Raw genomic sequence first — 17,526 nt, forward strand, 5'->3', positions numbered from 1 at the left:
AGTTCTCCAGACCCCAATAAAGTATGCACGCTTGCATCTATTGGCTGATGGTTACACATGCCAACTCTTCTGTTAGCTGAAGATCACCTAAAGTCCTACACTTCTCTTTGGAAGTCTGGGTCATCTGCCCCTCCACCCCAGTCTTCATTACTCTTTTCTCTTTCTGCCTAGTGCTTGGATCCAACAGAGAATTTCCACAAATGGTATGTTCACTGATTGCTCCTGCACCCCCACCCCGCCATTCTTGGCACAGAATTTTGGGCTACCGGGAGGGGGAGGGATCCCGCTCCCCGATAGAAATCCTATCAACAGAAATTGCTGGCTGCAGGCCTAACTTTGCAGCTATAGGGCTACGTATATACTTCGCTCTCTGATATGTACTCTAGCAATCGGTCATTATCAGATTTTAAGGAAAATTAAATTGATTGGGGTACCACTCGATTTGATCTACATGCTCGGGAGACATCAAGCCTTTTGCTTGCTCCGTCAGAGGTAAAAGGATATTGATAGGCAGTAGCAAATAGAACTTGCTCGCCCTTGGCCTTAGGTATCCTTCCTGAGCTACTCAAATCCGCAGAGCCTTCATGCTAGCTAGGATTGACATCTTGCCTACTGCAGTTCTCTATGGCAGATATTCATGGACGCTTCACGCCAAAAGGCTCTGCCCATGATAGACTAGAGTCCCTGAAGCCAAATCTCATATTTTACGCCACTGTCACCATCATCTTGAGCAAAGGAATCTTTTAATTAGCCCTCTTATTCATAATTTTATTGGTCACCCTTTCTTGGTCTTACCTTTCATCTGATCAAAATTCCATCACTAGTCAATTTGCTAAGTTTCTTTTAAATTTTCTGAGGTCATGGGAACAAACTGGGAAAAATTCCAGACGACTTATCTTCCACTTTGTTATACTATCTTAGTTATGACCCTTATTCTACTATTTTATATATTTGTAATTAATGCCTAATAATTACAAACACACACACATTGTGATTCTAATAGTGGATTTTATACCCAGTACCCTCATTCTAGGAGCTGCGGTGGCTCAAGTGGTTAAGACGCTGAACTGCAGGCTGTGGAAGGTCAGTAGTTCAGCAGTTCGAGACCCGGGTTGCCGCATGATGGAGGGAGCTCCCATCTCTAGTTCCAGCTCCTGCCAACCTAGCAGTTCGAAAGCAAGAAATTGCAAGGAGATAAATAGGTACCACTTCGGTGGGAAGGTAACAGCGTTCCGTGCACCTTGGTGTTTAGTCATGCCAGCCACATGACCACGGAAACGTCTTCGGACAGCGCTGGCTCTTCGGCTTTGAAACGGAGATGAGCACCGCAGCCCTAGAGTCGGATTTGACTGGCTTTCGAGCAAGGGAAACCTTTACCTTTTTTACCCTCATTCTACACCTTGTGGCAGAGCTGCAACTGAAACTTTATCCCATTTCCTATTTAGGAGTCACCTGTGCTCTTCTATAAGTGCCAATTTCCTACTGCCTTTATTGAGCAGGTTTCCCTGCGGCTCACATGATTTCCATTTGTATTATTTAACTGTTGGACACCGCCCTGAGCCCATTTGGGGAGGGCAGTATATAAATCTAAATAAATAAATTTGCAACATCTTTGGGCTGGCAAAAATAGGAGTGTAACTTTAACTACGGCAAAGTTCCTACTTCATGCTCTTAGAATCAGGTAGGCCCACGTTAAAAATAATAACTCTGGGCTTAAGTACTAGTGGGACTATAGACTCTGTTTGTTTCGCCAAGGTGCCTTGGGGCACGCACGCAGGCGTCGATTCTGGCACAGGAACAGGGTTGCCAACTCCAGCAAGCCTGGAGATAGTAGCCTTTAGAGAGCAGAGGAACGTCAGAAGTATATAATGCTGCGGGAGCCACCCTCCAAAGTGGCCATTTTCCCCAGGGGAACTGATCTCTGTCATCTGGAGATCACTTGTAATTTGTGATCTCCAGGCCCCAACTGGACGTCGCCAGCCATAGTTCCTCTGCACTGCTTGGAAAATACAGTTCTTCTGTGCATAAGGGTTTCCCTCCAACAGTTTTTTTTAAAAAGGAGGTCATAATTGGGCACAGATGAGGAAGTAGCATCTTCTTAGGCGTGAGCTCTGGCCGATTATTTTTTCCTGTTGGGTGTGTGTTCTCCAGTCAAGGACCGCCTAGTTCAAAAGAGGAAAACAGGCCCCTTCCCAGCAAACTGTCTCCCCACTCGTCCTGACCGGCTCCGACAGAAGGCGAGAAAAGGACTAAGAGTCTCACCTCAGCTGTCTCATCGGCGCTGGATTTCTGGTTTCCTGAGTCCCCAAACACATCGCTTGCGGCGCTGCTTCAGAGGGCCCCCGAGACAAAGCAAAGGTTGGCTCATCTTCGAAACCGATTGGGAAAAAAAGGATGTGGCGGAGACTGCTTGCTCACTTCCTGAGCACACCCTGCGAGGCTCTGAGGCTCACAGAAACGCACTTCCTGCTCCGACCGTCGTTTCCACAGGTGCACCCCACCCTCAAAGGCCTCACCAGCCACATCAGCAGCAGTATTAAAGGAGGTCAACATAAAACGGCTGCCCAACTGCCAAAAATGTGACCCACGCTCAAGAGAAAAGGGAGGAGGGGAAAAAACCACCACAGGAGGAAAATACACAGCATAAATTTAATTCAGCTACCATGGAGAACAATTAAATTAGGGGTCGAAAACTATTACAGCCAAGACAGTTCAAGTTTCCAGGTTTTCTTCCCTTTTGTGAAGGGAAAGGGGAAAAATATATATATATTTATATATGCATATATACACACACTCAGGATTCAAATGAGGTTATGAACACTGCTGGGATCATAAATAAAGGAATCGAGACAAAATGAAAATACCCACCAGCCAAAAAACACAAAGCCACCAAGAAACCACACACGCACAAAAAAAAAGTGTACACAAAAACACAAGGGCTAAAGAGGTAGATTTTTGAAGGGGTGTAAAAACAATAAAGGAATAGATTATAAAAAAGGGAGGATTAGGAAGAAGGGGAGAGGTTTATCTGGCTGTAAGCTGGGCGGGGGCAGAAGAGAAGGAAGGAAACTTCTCAGTAAAACACTGGCTGAGAAAGGGCCTAACTAAATACAGCATGCAAATGCGTGTAACTAAATCCCAGTGGCTGGCACACCTAAGACCCTCCACACAACTGAACCTTTTCCTTTTCCACAACTATTTGCACTCCTTAATAAAAATCCAACAGGGCCTGTTCTGAGGGGCACAATTCCATTATATATTTACTCAGAAGTAAACCCCATTCTAGAGGTACAGCTTCATTTTGCAACTGTCCTGTTACAATTTTACTCCTTTGCGCTGTGTTGTCTCACAGTCACTTCTTGCTTGAGGACAGTCAGTTAATTACTACCTTTTCTCCCCACAGCCAGGTTTTTTTTAATGATTTAAACCGCACCGTTTGTGGGATTATCACCATGAAACAAAAAAAAGGGGGGGGGGGAAATGAATGGACAATTGCTTTGGCCACAAAGAGAAAATTAAAATGTGTCTGTCTGCTCTACCCACCCATTCCCTTTCCTGGAATAATAACTGATTAAGGATCCTATTCAAGGATGCTACAGCCACTGCACAGGGATAGAGAAGAAGCAATAAAGGAAGGCAGGAGGAAAATGTAAAGGGGCAGTAGCCCTTGCAAATTTTAATAGCACTGTGCCAATCCATGAAGGATCAGGTGGGCCCATGGGCGGGGGGAGAGAGGAAAAGAAAAACACCACAGAAAATACTGAATTGCAACATGTTATCCACGTTATCTAGATTCTCTATAAAGACAAGTCAATGACAATTCATTTCAGACTATACTCCTTGTAATAACCTCTGATTATTATTATTTTTAAATCCAACTGGGTAAATTTGGAACATAAAAATGAGTGGAAGGGAGCAAGGTGGTGAGCTCTTTTCCCCCCCTCACTACTTTTCTGCTTCCAACAGCCAACGTGCTTTTTACTCCATCCTGTCCTTTGTTTCACACTACAAGTTTGCCAAGGTTTTGGGGAGAAAATATTGGGTCTGGGAGGCGGCATTTGGAGCAGAAAAACAGTGGGTAGGGAAGGAGTTAAGCGTGCCCCTATCCCCAGTTGCTTCTCCGGGTCGAACGGCACCTCCCCAACTGCTTTCTTCTCTTTTTTTAAAAAAAAGGTTGTGGGGGTTCTGTTACACGTCTTTGCATATAAATGTTTAGTTAGGCCCAAAGTCTCTCTTAAGTCGTGGAAGAAGATCCCACGGGGACAGCACAACGCAAATCAGTGAGGAACATCTAAACGGAGTAGTCACTGAGGAAATAAATCTATCCTTTAAAGTGTTCCTTTAGCTTTGTGGGGGAATAGCACACCTACTTATTTCAGAAGGCCCGTGGGAAGAGGAGGGAGGTGTGGGCAGGTGAGTAAGTGGTGGGTTGAGGGATCCTAAAGATGGGAAAAAACAAGAAGTGGGGAAAGATTGTGAAAATCTGGAGCGAAAAGAAATAGGCAAAGTATAGACAAAGGAACCTCCCTACCCCCACGCCCAACAGGGGCGACAAGTCCCAACCCCAGATGGAGGATCACAGAGGGAAGGATTCATCAGTGAGGACCGGGCAAGGCCGGGGGTGTCAGGCAACAGTGCAGAAATTCTGGGGGGTGGGAAGGAGTTGCACGAGGGGAAACCTACAACCTAAAGGGGTCTTCCAGTGCAGAACAGTAAAGGTAAAGGGGAAAAGACATCGATCAAGGCAAAAAAACACCCTTTCCCACCCACCCCAAATAATAAAAAAGACAGACACTCCCCCCCCACCCCAAATGTTTGTCCATGAGTCAAAATATTCAAGAGTGCAGGATTAAGAAGAGTGGCTTTCACTTTTCTTCTTCTTCTATCTCTCCGTGTCCAGTGGGAAAGTTGTCAGATTCAAACCTTCTTCCCTCAGGTTTTTTCCCCATTTCCCTTTTTCTTTCTTCAACCCCTTCTGCAAACACCTTCATCTCTCCTCCTTTTTGGACACTTTGGAGGAATGCCATGCTGTTGAGCTGTCGAATGGAAAAGACAAAGGTGTGAAAAAAAATCCTTATCTCCTCACAAAACTGAAGGGAGACTAGTAGGTAAGATGGCGGACATTCTCAGGGTGTGGAGAATTCCAGCGACACCTCCAGGGGGCGGCATCTGAACACTCACCGGATGAAGGTTTTGAAGGCAGCCGATTGGGGGTTGATACAGAGAGGGACGCGTTTACCCCGCTGCTGGTCCAAGATAAACCTGTGCACCAGTTCTGGAAAAGAAGGGACCCCTTTCATTCTTGGCTCTTTTTCTGTTGCATCCTCTACGGGTTCCCTCCATTTTGTCCTGTCCTAGTCATTTGCTCTCTATTGCTTGGTATTTTGTTTTAAAACTGGAGTGCCCTGTACAATCTTCATAAACTGGGGTGGGGGCCCCCAGATTGTGCTTTCCAGCAGGGCACCATGTTACATAAGAGACGCCAATGCTGGATCAGGCCAAAGGCCCATCCAGTCCAACACTCTGTGGCCAGAAATACCAGGTGCCATCAGGAGGTCCACCAGTGGGGCTAGGACATTAGAAGCCCTCCCACTGTTGACCCCCCCCCCCAAGCACCAAGAAGACAGAGCATCACTTGCCCCAGAGCCCCTATCTATACCTTGTGGCTAATAGCCACTGATGGACCTCACTGATGTTAGGACCACAGTGCACCAAATCGATTAATAGCAGGCCTGAATCATATGCACAATTCCTGCTTTGTCCACAGGACACTGATCCGGTCTACATGGGTAGGACTTTACAGATGTAGGCCCTGAAAGAGCTTTTAACAGAAGTATTATACCTACGATCCGCTCTTACAATATCTCCCAGAAGGACTGCTGGACACGTCCGCATCGGTGTAGTGCTTCAGAATCCAGCACACTCAGCCTGTTCATCGGTCCTATGCAAATATTGCCCTGACCTCAATGGCCCAGGCTAACCTGTTCTTCTCACACCCTGGAAGCTAAGCAGGGTCAGCCCTGGTTGGTACTTGGATGGGAGACCACCCACGAAATCCGGGGTCTATCTGTCTGTCTGTCTGCCTATCACTGCTCATACAGCTACAGCCTTGAGCAGAAAATGAAATGATAAAATAAAGCCTCACTTGATGTTCTTCTTCTGATGTTCAATTATTGCCCCTAAAAGCTTTGCCACCGAGTAACAGAATCATTTGTATCTGATAATAACCACGTCACCTCTGCCCTTGTACTATCAGGTGCCTCGTTAGACCTTTTCTTTTTAATTAAGTTTTTTTAAATTAAATAAGTATAACAATAAACGTAAAGGAGTAATTAAACTGGCCTTCCACTCATTAAATATAGGACACTCCATAATCATATGCTCAATAGTTTCAACTTTATCAGATGAGCATCTACAGATCCTATTTGTATATGGCACTTTTTAATATCTGCCCTCCAAGTCCAGAGTCGTGATTGGTGTTCCCTCTAAGCTGAGTTAGTGTGAGCTAGCTCACAGTTTTCTAGCCTCCGGCTCACATATTTTTGACTTCGCTCAGGAAGGATGGCTCCAGAGCAAACTAATTTATGGAGTACCCAAATCGCTCGCTCACATCTTTAATGCCAGTAGCTCACAGAGTAGAATTTCTGCTCACAAGACTCCACAGCTTAGAGGGAACATTCATGATGCAAAGGCAGGCACTGCTGCCACTAGGATTAGAATTCGGCCTAGGTTGTTGTTTGCTTTATTGTCTACAAATCTCAACTGCCAACCTTCTGTGAAAATACTGAGACCGAATCTTTTACTTGCTGCTAAAACCGCTACTGGAAAGGGGTGGTGGTGGAATCAAATGGCTTCATGAAGATCCGGATACAGGTAAAATCAAAACTGTGCAAAGCAAAGTAAAGCTGACTGGAAATGGGCCGTCTTCCTTTTCATGGATTACCGGAGACATCCCACAGCTTTTGTAAGAAGAAAACGTTCCGTCTGTATCGCCTGCGTTACGCTGCACTGTATTACTTTCTCCCTGCATTACATTTCTAACATTTACAGCCGCAGCAACACAGCCTAGATCATCAGGAAAGCCCCCGGCCAGAGCAGGACTTGCAGTCAGTCCCACTCAGGGACAACCGGTCAAGGACCAAGTTGCCGTGTCTGAGGAGACAGACAAGTAATAATTATAACAATCAGACATTTGAAGTACTTCACAGAAGGCACGATAATCTTTGTAATGACCCTGTAAAACAGGCCCTGTATCACTGGTGCCCATCTAACTATGCCGTTGCTCCAAAGGAACAGCATTTCTGTTTGTGGAACAGAAAGGGACGATTTTTGCCAATCCCCCCCCGCCTGCACTGCAAGAGTTCACTTTGCCCCCTAAGCTCTTCTGGAGCTACAATGAATAAAATTTCAGAGGGGTACAGTAGAAGGAGTGGGAAAGTCCCGCTCTGTGAAGTCCAGAGATGTCTGGATGTATCCCCATTTTTTTGGGGGGGGGGAGCACTAAAGCAGCAAGCCTCTCTCCAGCCCTGTTCACATCTTACAGTGTGAGTATACATATACATCCTGCATGCATATGTGCATATAAGAAAGAGCCAGTGCATATTTGCTTGCAAATGAAACGGGGGCCCAGTGCCTGGATAAACATGAGATCAGAATCATACATTCAGCTGTATGGGCATTAAATGTAACACGAAAATTACTCAAAACATGTATTTTTTAAAAATCAAGTGTCCACTGATTGTACGTGCATGCACTGTAGCTTGTGAAAAGGGCTTGCACACACACTGGTTAACGCACTTTCAAAGCACCTGAGTGGCCATTTACAAGTGGATTTTGCTGGACAGTCTCAATTTCCTTGCTTGCAAGTTCCTGTTGCTTGGGGGCAGGGTCTGTTCTATATGCATTTTGCTCCCTCTAGTGGTTGATTCGATATTACATCGGTTTATGTACAGCATAAAAACACAGAGACATACGCTCTTGGGAACTTTGACTCTTGCAAGCATATACCCTGGAGACCTTCCTGGTCTCTGAAGTGCTACTGGACTCAAATTTAGATTTTAATGTCGTCGTCCGTCCATCCCCCCCCCCCTTTTATTTTTATATCTGTTCTCTACTTTCAGCTTATCAAAGTAGGCCTGGAAAACCTTTTGCCTGCTTTTCAACACAAACAAACAAGCACACTCTCCAGAGGGCCAGTAGGAATGCCAGAGGCACTTGGGGAATCAAGCCAAGAGCCCCCCATGAGGCCCAGATGGGCTACCTTTGACCTGCCAGACCGACGTGAGATTCTTCTCATAAGAGCCATCAAACTTGGGGTCCGCCCGGGGCTCAAAGTCGCTGGTGTAGACGCGGCCCGAGGAGACGGAGAAACAGCAGGTACACATGCATGTGTGGTAACGTAGCCTCCCCTCGTCCAAGTAGGGATGAGAGAGCGCGTCCTTGGCAGAGATCCTTTTGGCCTGAAGGTCAGAGAGCGGAATTCAGAATGAATAAACTTAAGAACATAAGAGATGCCAATGTTGGATCAGGCCAAAGGCCCATCCAGTCCAACACTCTGTGTCACACAGTGGCCAGAAATACCAGGTGCCATCAGGAGGTCCACCAGTGGGGCCAGGACATTAGAAGCCCTCCCACTGTTGATCCCCCCAAGCACCGAGAAGACAGAGCATCACTTGCCCCAGAGCCCCTATCTATACCTTGTGGCTAATAGCCACTGATGGACCTCTGCTCCATATGCTTATCTAATTCCCTTTTGAACTTGTGAGAGAAAATTCTCTCTGGATCGGTAGGTTCCTTCTAGAACCAAAATCACGCAGGCACTGTAAAGCACAGAAAGGGTCACACGTAAACCAATCAAGGCATCAGCCACTCAGATGTAACACTGAGTCCTGCAGACGTCTGAAGTCCGCCACCCTTTTGAAATTTCCACTGCCAATCCTGACAGGTCAAGATCATCATGAATGTGCATCGTGTTTTACATTACAAAAACAGATGCCCCAACTCCAAGGAGACCTACAGGCAAAACTGCAGTGGAAAAGAGAACTGATATTCGCATTTCAAAAGGCACCAGTTCGAGCTCAAACAAAAACCCCTTCCTGCCAGAATATGCTGTATTTTGTGACCAGAATTTAAACACACACACACACACAACAACAACAACAACAACAATTAAACATTCAAATCAGAACTCAACATGTGAAGCCTGCAGGGAAATTTGAATATTCTTCAATCGCCAAAATTAATTTTAACGAAAATCATATTAAACTGCTGCCTTAAATGAGCGCTTCAGATTAAAGCCAGTTAAAATCTGAATTAATTACTCCTGACAGGAATTAATAAGGCTTAGAAAAACCTAGATTAGCATAACCCATACTCAACCGCCTAACGGATAATACTCAGGAGCAAATCAGAGGGCAACTGAGGTCCCCTGGATGAATTCTAAAACTAGAGTTGTGCATATTTTCCCTGCAGACAGTTCAACCCTGGAATCCTTGAACGTACAAAGCCCTGGAATCACTCAAAGTACAAAGCTCTGGCCTTCGGTTTGGCAGTCCCAAGACTACGTGTTAGGCCACCCTGGTGCGTCTGAGAGGGAGACACCCCCAACCAAGTGTTTCCGTTGACTCTCTGGAGTGAACTCACCGGGTCAAAGACCAACATCCGGCAAAGCAGATGGATGGCTTCATGAGTGGCTTCCCCCGAGAGCATGTAAAGGACAGACAGCGAGGGCTGGAAGGCAAGGGAGGAGAGAAACTGCTGAGGGGCACAGCTGTCACTGTTCATTCCACTCCTGCTTTTACCACTGACCGATTCTTCTCCCCACCCCACCCATACTCACTGGCTTGTGATTGCCACGTAGTATGTGAGCACGGGCCCCCTCGCAGGCCGAATGGAGGGCAGCCACCGGAGGAGTCCCCAGGAGATCCGTAATCAGATCCAGCTGCCGTCCGCGGGAGAGGGGCCACCACCAAGAGGGTAGGAAGGAGGAGGGAGCACAGACAGGAGAGAGAAGTGTACTGTCAGTTCTCAATACCTTTCTCCAGATTTACATCACCCTCAATTGGGACCTCGCAAGGCTGTTTCTTGACTGGTGCCAGAATGTTAAGAATGAGGATTATGTGGCGGGAACATTGGCCTAATAAGTAAGACAAGGCCTATCAACATTCCATTTCCCTCAGTTACCAGCAGATGGCTGCAAAATCCCCAAGTTTCATTAGCTGGAAAATGGATTTCTTCTGGCACCATTAAGGAACACAACAAATAGGGTCGTTCTGCTGACAGCATCTGATGCCCACTGTAACACTTGTAATTCTTTTATGGCACTTAGTGCTGACCCAGTTCTTTGAAAGTCCAGTAAGTGATGACATTTTGCTGCCACCCAGTGACATGTAGATCGATAATTGCTCTTTACCGCCATCTTGTGGACATTTTCTAAGATTACACACAATGGCAATCGGAAATACACTCTTGACACCCTCTGGTGGACAGGTATGGGACTACATGCACAAAACACACTTTCCCCCCTATATCGTTCCGTCAACCATAAGTACCTGCTGAATGGGACTCTGGGCCTGGAAGAGGATTCGCCTGCCCAGGAGCTCAGCAAAAATGCAGCCCACAGACCAAATGTCAATTGGGCGCCCATAGTGCCTGGTACCCATCAGGATCTCAGGGGCCCGGTAGTACTGAGTTACCACCTCTTGAGTCATGTGCTGGGACTCATCTGGCTCCTCTACCCGGGCCAAACCAAAGTCACAGATCTGAAAGAAAGACGGGGAACATGTTACGCATCGGAGCAATCTAGAATTTATTTTATTTTTATATTAGCCTATTTATACCCCGCCCTCCCCGCAAACAGGCTCAGGGCAGCTTACAAAGTCGGTATAATGTACCTGGTATACATAAAACAATTAAAACAGTTTGAACAGTTTAAAAACAGTTAAGCAATCATACATTTAAAATGCTCGCAGTCAGTGTTCCCCCTAAGCTGAGTTAGTGTGAGCTAGCTCACAGTTTTTTAGCCTCCAGCTCACAAATTTTTGTCTTTGCTCGGGAAGGAGGGCTCCAGGGCAAACTGATTTATGCAGCAGACAAATCGCTCGCTCACGACTTTTAATGCCAGTAGCTCACAAAGTAGATTTTTTGCTCACAAGACTCCACATCTTAGAGGGAACATTGCTCGCAGTACTGATCTCCATTTATTAAGCTTTGAATGGTGCAGCCTAAACAACAATTAGTTCCCCCAGTTTCCCCTTCAGCAGCCTTCTGGCCACCCGCAGAGACCTAGCTCTATCTCCATCCCTATCCCCAGGGCCGACCCTATCCACCTCGATGGTCAGATGGTAATAACTGGTGGTAGTGGTGGCTCCTAGTTGAAAGCCTGGTGGAAGAGCTCCGTCTTGCAGGCCCTATGGAACTGTAAAAGGTCCCTGATCAAGATTATAGAGATGTGGTCCTCAGTTATCCCCAGCTTCTCTGTGCTATGTACTGCCCACTGCTGAAATCAATGAGCTCTCTTGGTAGGATAGCTTTATTATTGTTTCATTTCTACAGTGAGAGGTGCTGTGGTTCAAACCTGTGTGGAAGTCACATCCTCCACACCTAGGAATAGTTCCTTTCTGATTCTAAGTGTGAGTGGAGGCTGGCTGTAGTTATTCAGTAATAGCTAAGAATGAGAAAGAACTTCTGGGCTCGTCTAAGTGTCTCATCCTCACCCCCGCTTTTAGCCAGGTGCTTCAGCAAGGTGGATTTTAATTTTACATAGGAGCGGATGGGGACAAAGGAAGGTCAACATTAGGTAGCTGCATGCAAGGCACCAGTGAGGGATGGGATTTGAACCTGGGTCTTCTAGAGCTCTAATAAATGGAACACTTATCCCACAACAATCAGAAAGCAGGCAGATGCCTACACCAGACAGTTATGCATAAAGCAAGCAATTTAGCAAACCGACAGTTGTGTTATTGAAGAAGAGAGAGAAGAGATTGATTTATAGCCCGCCTTTCACTATCTGAAAAAGTCTCCGAGTGGCTTACAATCTCCTTTCCCTTCCCCTCCCCAAAACACACACTGTGAGGTAGGTGGGGCTGAGAGAGCTCTCTCGAGAACTGCTCTTGAGAGATCCGCTCTGAAAGAACTTATGACTGACCCAAGGCCACACCAGCAACTGTATGTGGAGGAGTGGGGAATCAAACCTGGTTCTCCCAGATTAGAATCCACGCTCTTAATCACTACACCAAACTGTGTTACTGGTTGGTTGGTCCCCTCCATGCAACTCATCATCCTGGTGAAATACCTCCTATGCTCTCCCTATGACTTTGCTGAGTAGCAACAGAGAGAATGTCACTTGAAAGTCTCCCCCTGTTGGCTGTGAATGGTGACTTACCTTGAGGACACAGTTGCTGTTGACTAGCAAGTTCCCAGGTTTGATGTCCCGGTGAAGAACACCGGCAGAGTGCAAATATTTCAGGCCTGTTGAAGGAAGAGGGGAGAACAAATTAAGGGCTGTTGAAAGGCTTGACCGGAGCAGATGGAGGGCACAGGGAAACGATATCAGGTGTGACAAGCTCAGAGAGTGAAGGAAGAAATGGCCAAAATGAATGAGGCAAGATGGGAGTCAAGAAAAATGAGGAGAGAAGAGAGAAGAGGAAAATTTAAGGAGTGGAACAGTTCAGGGATTATAGCTTCTGAACGGTATCTCACTCTGTAGAGGAGATCCACTCTTTGATCATGAAATTTTACTTTTTTTAGCATTATGTTTTTTTTATCCCACCCTTCCACAAAGGAGCTCAGGTTAGGCAGACAGAGTGACTGCTGCAAAGTAAGCATCATGGCTGAGTAGGAATTTGAATGCTGGTCCCCACCACCCCCACCACCCTGAAATCCCACACCCACCCATCCTGCTTCATGGGCCCCACCTTCTTAAGTAAAGTGAATGACTACTAGCGGCAGGACTTTTTCAGTGGTGGCCCCTCGACTCTGCAACTCCCTCCCCACAGCTGCACACCAGGAGCCAAAGTTATCCAGCTTTAGGTGAGGACTTCCCTTTATGGCCAGACATTTGATTTTTTTTTCACCTCTTCTTTGCTTTCTTCTGTACAAAGATTGCCGGTCTATATTGTTTTCACTGTTGAGCTAGCTTTTAGAGGATTCTAGGGGTGTTTTTTTTTTTTTTTTTTAAAGAAGGATGTTAAATGTTTATTTCTTCATGCTGGTTTTATTTATATATATTTAATTATCCACTTCACCCTGTAAGCCACCATCTGCCGAGAGCAGGCACAGTAAGTTTTCAAAACGAAGAAGCAAACCAACAAGGTCTGGCTTACCCCTGAGGATTTGATACAGAAAGACCTTGATGTGATCGGCGCTGAGGGGTTGCGGAGACACAATGACTTTGTGAAGGTCACTTTGCATCAGCTCTGTGATGACGTAACTTGTGGGGACTGTCAAGGAGGATGGAGGAGCAAGATGGGTTGGAAAATGCATGGTACGCACACACCCCCAGCCCTCCCTAAAGTAAGCAAAAAGAAAAACAGGCCTCCCACTTGCTGGCTTGCCGCTTCACTAACCGAGAAAGCAGAGAGAGGACTGTATGAACCCAAACACAGGAGGGCTCAAACAGCCATGGCAGGAAAAGAATTTGCAGAGTGAAAGAATGCGACACAACTGGGAGAGCAGAAAAAGCTGGACTAGTCCAGGGTGGGGGGGAATAAGCCCAGCATAAAACCACAGCAAGAAAAATACAGACTGAAGAACTCAGTGCAGTTTTAACTGGACAGGACAGGGGGGGGAAACACAATTTCAGAAGAAGAAAGTATAGCAAAGGGGGAAAGGCGGCAAATAAATAAGGGTACCTTATATTTTGACCTGACCAGGATAGCCCAGGATAGCCTGATCTTGTCAGATCTCAGAAGCTAAGCAGGGTCGGCCCTGGCTAGTATTTAGATGGGAGACCTCCAAGGAATACCAGGGTCATGCTGTGGAGGCAGGCCATGGCAAACCGCCTCTGAATGTCTTGTGCCTTCAAACCCCACAAGGGGTTGCCATAAGTCAACTGTAACTTGACGGCATTTTCCACCACCACTTTACATTTTACTTCTAATAAAAGGCACAGAAAGGAAGAAATTATAGCAAAAGGAAGCAAAGGAAAGGCAAAATATGTAACAGAGATGACCTGGGGGGAGGACGCCATATCACACCACAGAGAGCCCCTGATCAGAGGTGGGAAAACTGGGCAAGGAGAGAACGGGAAACAAACCTGACAGAGATTGTAAATGAAGGAAATTAAACCAGGGATGGGAATAAAAAGGCACAATATAAATAAATGGGGGGAAAGTGACGGAGAGAAATAATACCCCCATTAAACAAGCATTGAGAAAACAAGAAAAGTGGATAAACAAGAATATGAAAAGGGCAAAAAAGGAAAGATAGCAAAGTATGAGTTGGCAGTGAAGTATGAGGCTTGAGCCTGTATTTGGAGCAAAGGATACATTTCCTCAAAACAGTCGATTTGTGGAGGCTGGAGAATGTCCAGTGCCGAAAGGACCTAAGGGGGAGAAAAAGTGAGGACAACATTCTTCAGCATGTCGTCATAGAGAGGTGGGACGAGAAAGCTGCCTGTCCCGCAGGATTTAACATGAAACCGGCTTAACAATTCGGGTTCCCCAACTCCCTCACCAAGGCCAGCGCCAAAGAATTCAGCCTCTAAGGCAGAAAGGTCCAAGTACTTCTTCCTCTGGCCCAGCAGCCACAAAATTATGGGGAAATTAAAGAACTAACCATTCCCTGGCATTTCATGACACCCCAAATGTGACGCCTGAGGGGAACAGCAGCTGAATGCTGGAACCGGCCCTGCCTTCCCTCTGCCCCTGTGCCGACTGAGGTCCACAGCAACACCAAGCGATCCCTTCTCAGCGGGGCCAAGAGCTCATCAAACTCCGCAAGCGCCACACACCTGCTAGCCCTTCAGTATCTCAGATCCCCCAAATTACTACCTCAGGATCCCTCTCCACTCACCCACGCACACTTACATTGTCGTGCTTGAAGTAGCAGAGCATTTTCAGCTCTCTGAAGACCCGTTTGCAAGAGACCAGGTTCTGGAAAACGTTGGGCATCTTTTTGAGTGCAACTCGTGACCCGTCTCGGGGATCAGTTACTGACCTACAGACAGAGGGACAGACATTGCATCTTTCAAGTTACAATTCCCTGCTCACCCCCCCTCCCATTCCTCCAGCTCTTTTGGTCTTCACCCCAGAAAAGAAACCCCCTCTTCCACTCACCAAACCACGCCAAAGGCTCCGTAACCGATAGGCCGGTCTGGTTCGGGCTCCACCATCACCGTAGCAGTAGGGGCTGTCGGCTGCTGCTGGGGGGAGGCTACCTGTACCCCATTATTGCAATAGAACTTCTGCCCCCCACCTAGCCCAGCAGCTAGAGGGGGTTGTATTAACCCAGTCAGTGCCCCGAAAACATTGCTACAAAGCTGGGTTTGCAGGGGGTGATTGGGGTCCTGAAAAGCCATTGGACAAATTTGGGAGTGGGATACTGGTTTTTGGATGCAGGAGGAGGAATTGAATATCTTCAATTCCAATGAAGATGTGCGTAAAGAATGCGGGGAGTCTCGGAGTGGGGAGAAGTCGGTGGGTGTGTGGGTGAGAAAGCTGAATATGGGCTCCTTTGAGCCACAACTTCGGGGGAGATACCTAATAAAAATAGAGGTGCTACAGAAAAATTAGCTGTCTCTCAGGTTTGCGGGGCAGAAATGCACTAGATAATATGTCTACAAGAGATCTCAACCTCTTTAGGGAATGGTGTGAGTTAGTGGGGCTGATAAGGAATAATTTGTCAATTGTCAATTTCCAAGCAGATTCTGGGGGTGAAAGATATTGAAAAGTTTTTTTGGGGGGGGGGGGAGCTCTGAGTCAGTTTGGGATGCTGGGGAAATGACTGGCGTTTAAACAAAGAAATCCTGGGCCTGGGATTATTGGAGAAGTATTTAATAGAAGGCAAAGGGGCACTCCGGTTTTAATCGTGATTGGGGAATCTATAGTTTATTTTAAAGGCTAATACAAAATCTGGACTCTATAGAAATGTCATGGAGGACCCAGCCTTTCCCTGGCTGTTGGGTTGAAAAATCTGGGGACCCCCGTGGACATAAATGGGGGTGAGAGTTCTTAATTATTGGAGAAACAAATTTAAGCAGAGCCCTTTTCAGGGGAAGTAGTAAATTTTTCAAGTGCACTTCAAAGTCTCAAGGAACAAGTCTATTGCCTTTCTAATAAGGGGAGGATTCCGGGGTGCACCACAGGAATAATGGGGGGGGGAAATAAATCTAATAAAACTAAAGTTTCAAGAACTGCAGCACTTTTAGCCGGTTTCCAGAAAAAGGCAGGAGAATCTGGAGAGAACCCTTACCAATATGAAAATGTTGGTTCTGAGCGAAGAAGGATGCCCACCGATTTCTTATTCCAGAAATTGAAATCACTTTGGAGAAAGTGCCCAAATCTAGGACAATCCCCCCCAAAAAGGTGCCTATTAACTGGGGGAGGGGAAAGCCGTCTGCAGAGATAAAGGATCAGGTGCAGATACGGGGTGGGGGGTGTTCCCCCCCTCCCAATGGGAAAGGAAGCAGGGAGGTGTCCTTAAAGTCGACCTGAAGGTGCTTTCTCCCGTCCGGGGGCGCGTGGGGAACTTCCGAAAGGCGCCAGCCCCCCCACCCCCCCACTCGACCCGAACGGGGGCCTCACCGGCATGCACCCCCCTCTCCTGCCGCGGGGGGGAAGGTGGGGGAGCCCATCGCGCGGAGGGGGGGATTTTTATCTACAGACAAAAGGAGTCGCAGTGGGATGTGCAGCTGTAGAGGCACTGCGGGTCCATCTTTAAAGGGAGGAGGAAGGAAGGCAGGCAGGAAAAGGCCGCCGGAGGAGGCAGGAGAGCCGGCCAGGAAGGCAAGAGGGAGCGGAGCGCGGGCGGACCCCATCTACCGGCAGCCGGGAGAGAGGCAGCCAGGCAGGCCGAGCGAGAGAGGAGAGAGGAGCCCGGTGGGGGCGGGGGAGGGAAAGGACTGGGAGGACAAAACCAGGAGGAGGGAGCCGATGGCAGGCAGGGAAAAGTTAGAGGGGGGGGGGGCGAGGAGAAGCCCAGTTCACAAGTTACGCTGGACGCGAGTGCAGTCTTGAGAGTACAGAGTGCGCTCGATCGTTCTTTGGCCCTGCGTTCGGCGATTCTCACGTTGCACTCATTGCATGTACAGATGAACACGTGACACAAACCCCGCATGCACCGGTCCCCGGTTTTATTCGCGAAGTGATCGTACTTTGCCTTGATGCACATGTATGTGCACATGGAATTCACTGCCACAGGAAGTGGTGGCGGCTACAAGCATGGATGGCTTCAAAAGGGAATTAGATAAGCATATGGAGCAGAGGTCCATCAGTGGCTATTAGCCACAAGGTATAGATAGGGTCTCTGGGGCAAGTGATGCTCTGTTTTCTTGGTGCTGGGGGGGGGCAACAGTGGGAGGGCTTCTAA

The 17,526-nt window shown here is 47.2% G+C and overlaps 1 protein-coding gene across 2 annotated transcripts in view; it reads right to left on the reverse strand.

Annotated features, from left to right (window-relative positions):
* The window catches only part of LOC107117625 (serine/threonine-protein kinase NLK2-like), a 17,036-nt gene extending 547 nt beyond the window's left edge, over nt 1-16,489 (reverse strand). The window contains exons 1-11 of one of the 2 annotated variants that reach the window (XM_015419774.1): nt 15,276-16,489; nt 15,027-15,156; nt 14,487-14,542; nt 13,323-13,429; nt 12,383-12,468; nt 10,551-10,760; nt 9,839-9,940; nt 9,643-9,729; nt 8,261-8,459; nt 5,182-5,275; nt 4,832-5,036 (exon numbers count right to left, since the gene is read on the reverse strand). In XM_015419774.1, the coding sequence (XP_015275260.1) occupies nt 4,988-5,036; nt 5,182-5,275; nt 8,261-8,459; nt 9,643-9,729; nt 9,839-9,940; nt 10,551-10,760; nt 12,383-12,468; nt 13,323-13,429; nt 14,487-14,542; nt 15,027-15,156; nt 15,276-15,517 (1,362 nt within the window). In that variant the 5' untranslated portion in view covers nt 15,518-16,489 and the 3' untranslated portion in view covers nt 4,832-4,987. Of the gene's footprint in view, nt 1-4,831; nt 5,037-5,181; nt 5,276-8,260; nt 8,460-9,642; nt 9,730-9,838; nt 9,941-10,550; nt 10,761-12,382; nt 12,469-13,322; nt 13,430-14,486; nt 14,543-15,026; nt 15,157-15,275 lie in introns of those variants that run through there. The other variant, XM_015419775.1, reaches the window with a different exon arrangement.
* Nucleotides 16,490-17,526: the final 1,037 nt, after the last annotated feature.

Source organism: Gekko japonicus, unplaced genomic scaffold (assembly GCF_001447785.1).
Source record: "Gekko japonicus isolate JY-2015 unplaced genomic scaffold, Gekko_japonicus_V1.1 scaffold2049, whole genome shotgun sequence".
Classification (NCBI taxonomy): domain Eukaryota; kingdom Metazoa; phylum Chordata; class Lepidosauria; order Squamata; family Gekkonidae; genus Gekko; species Gekko japonicus.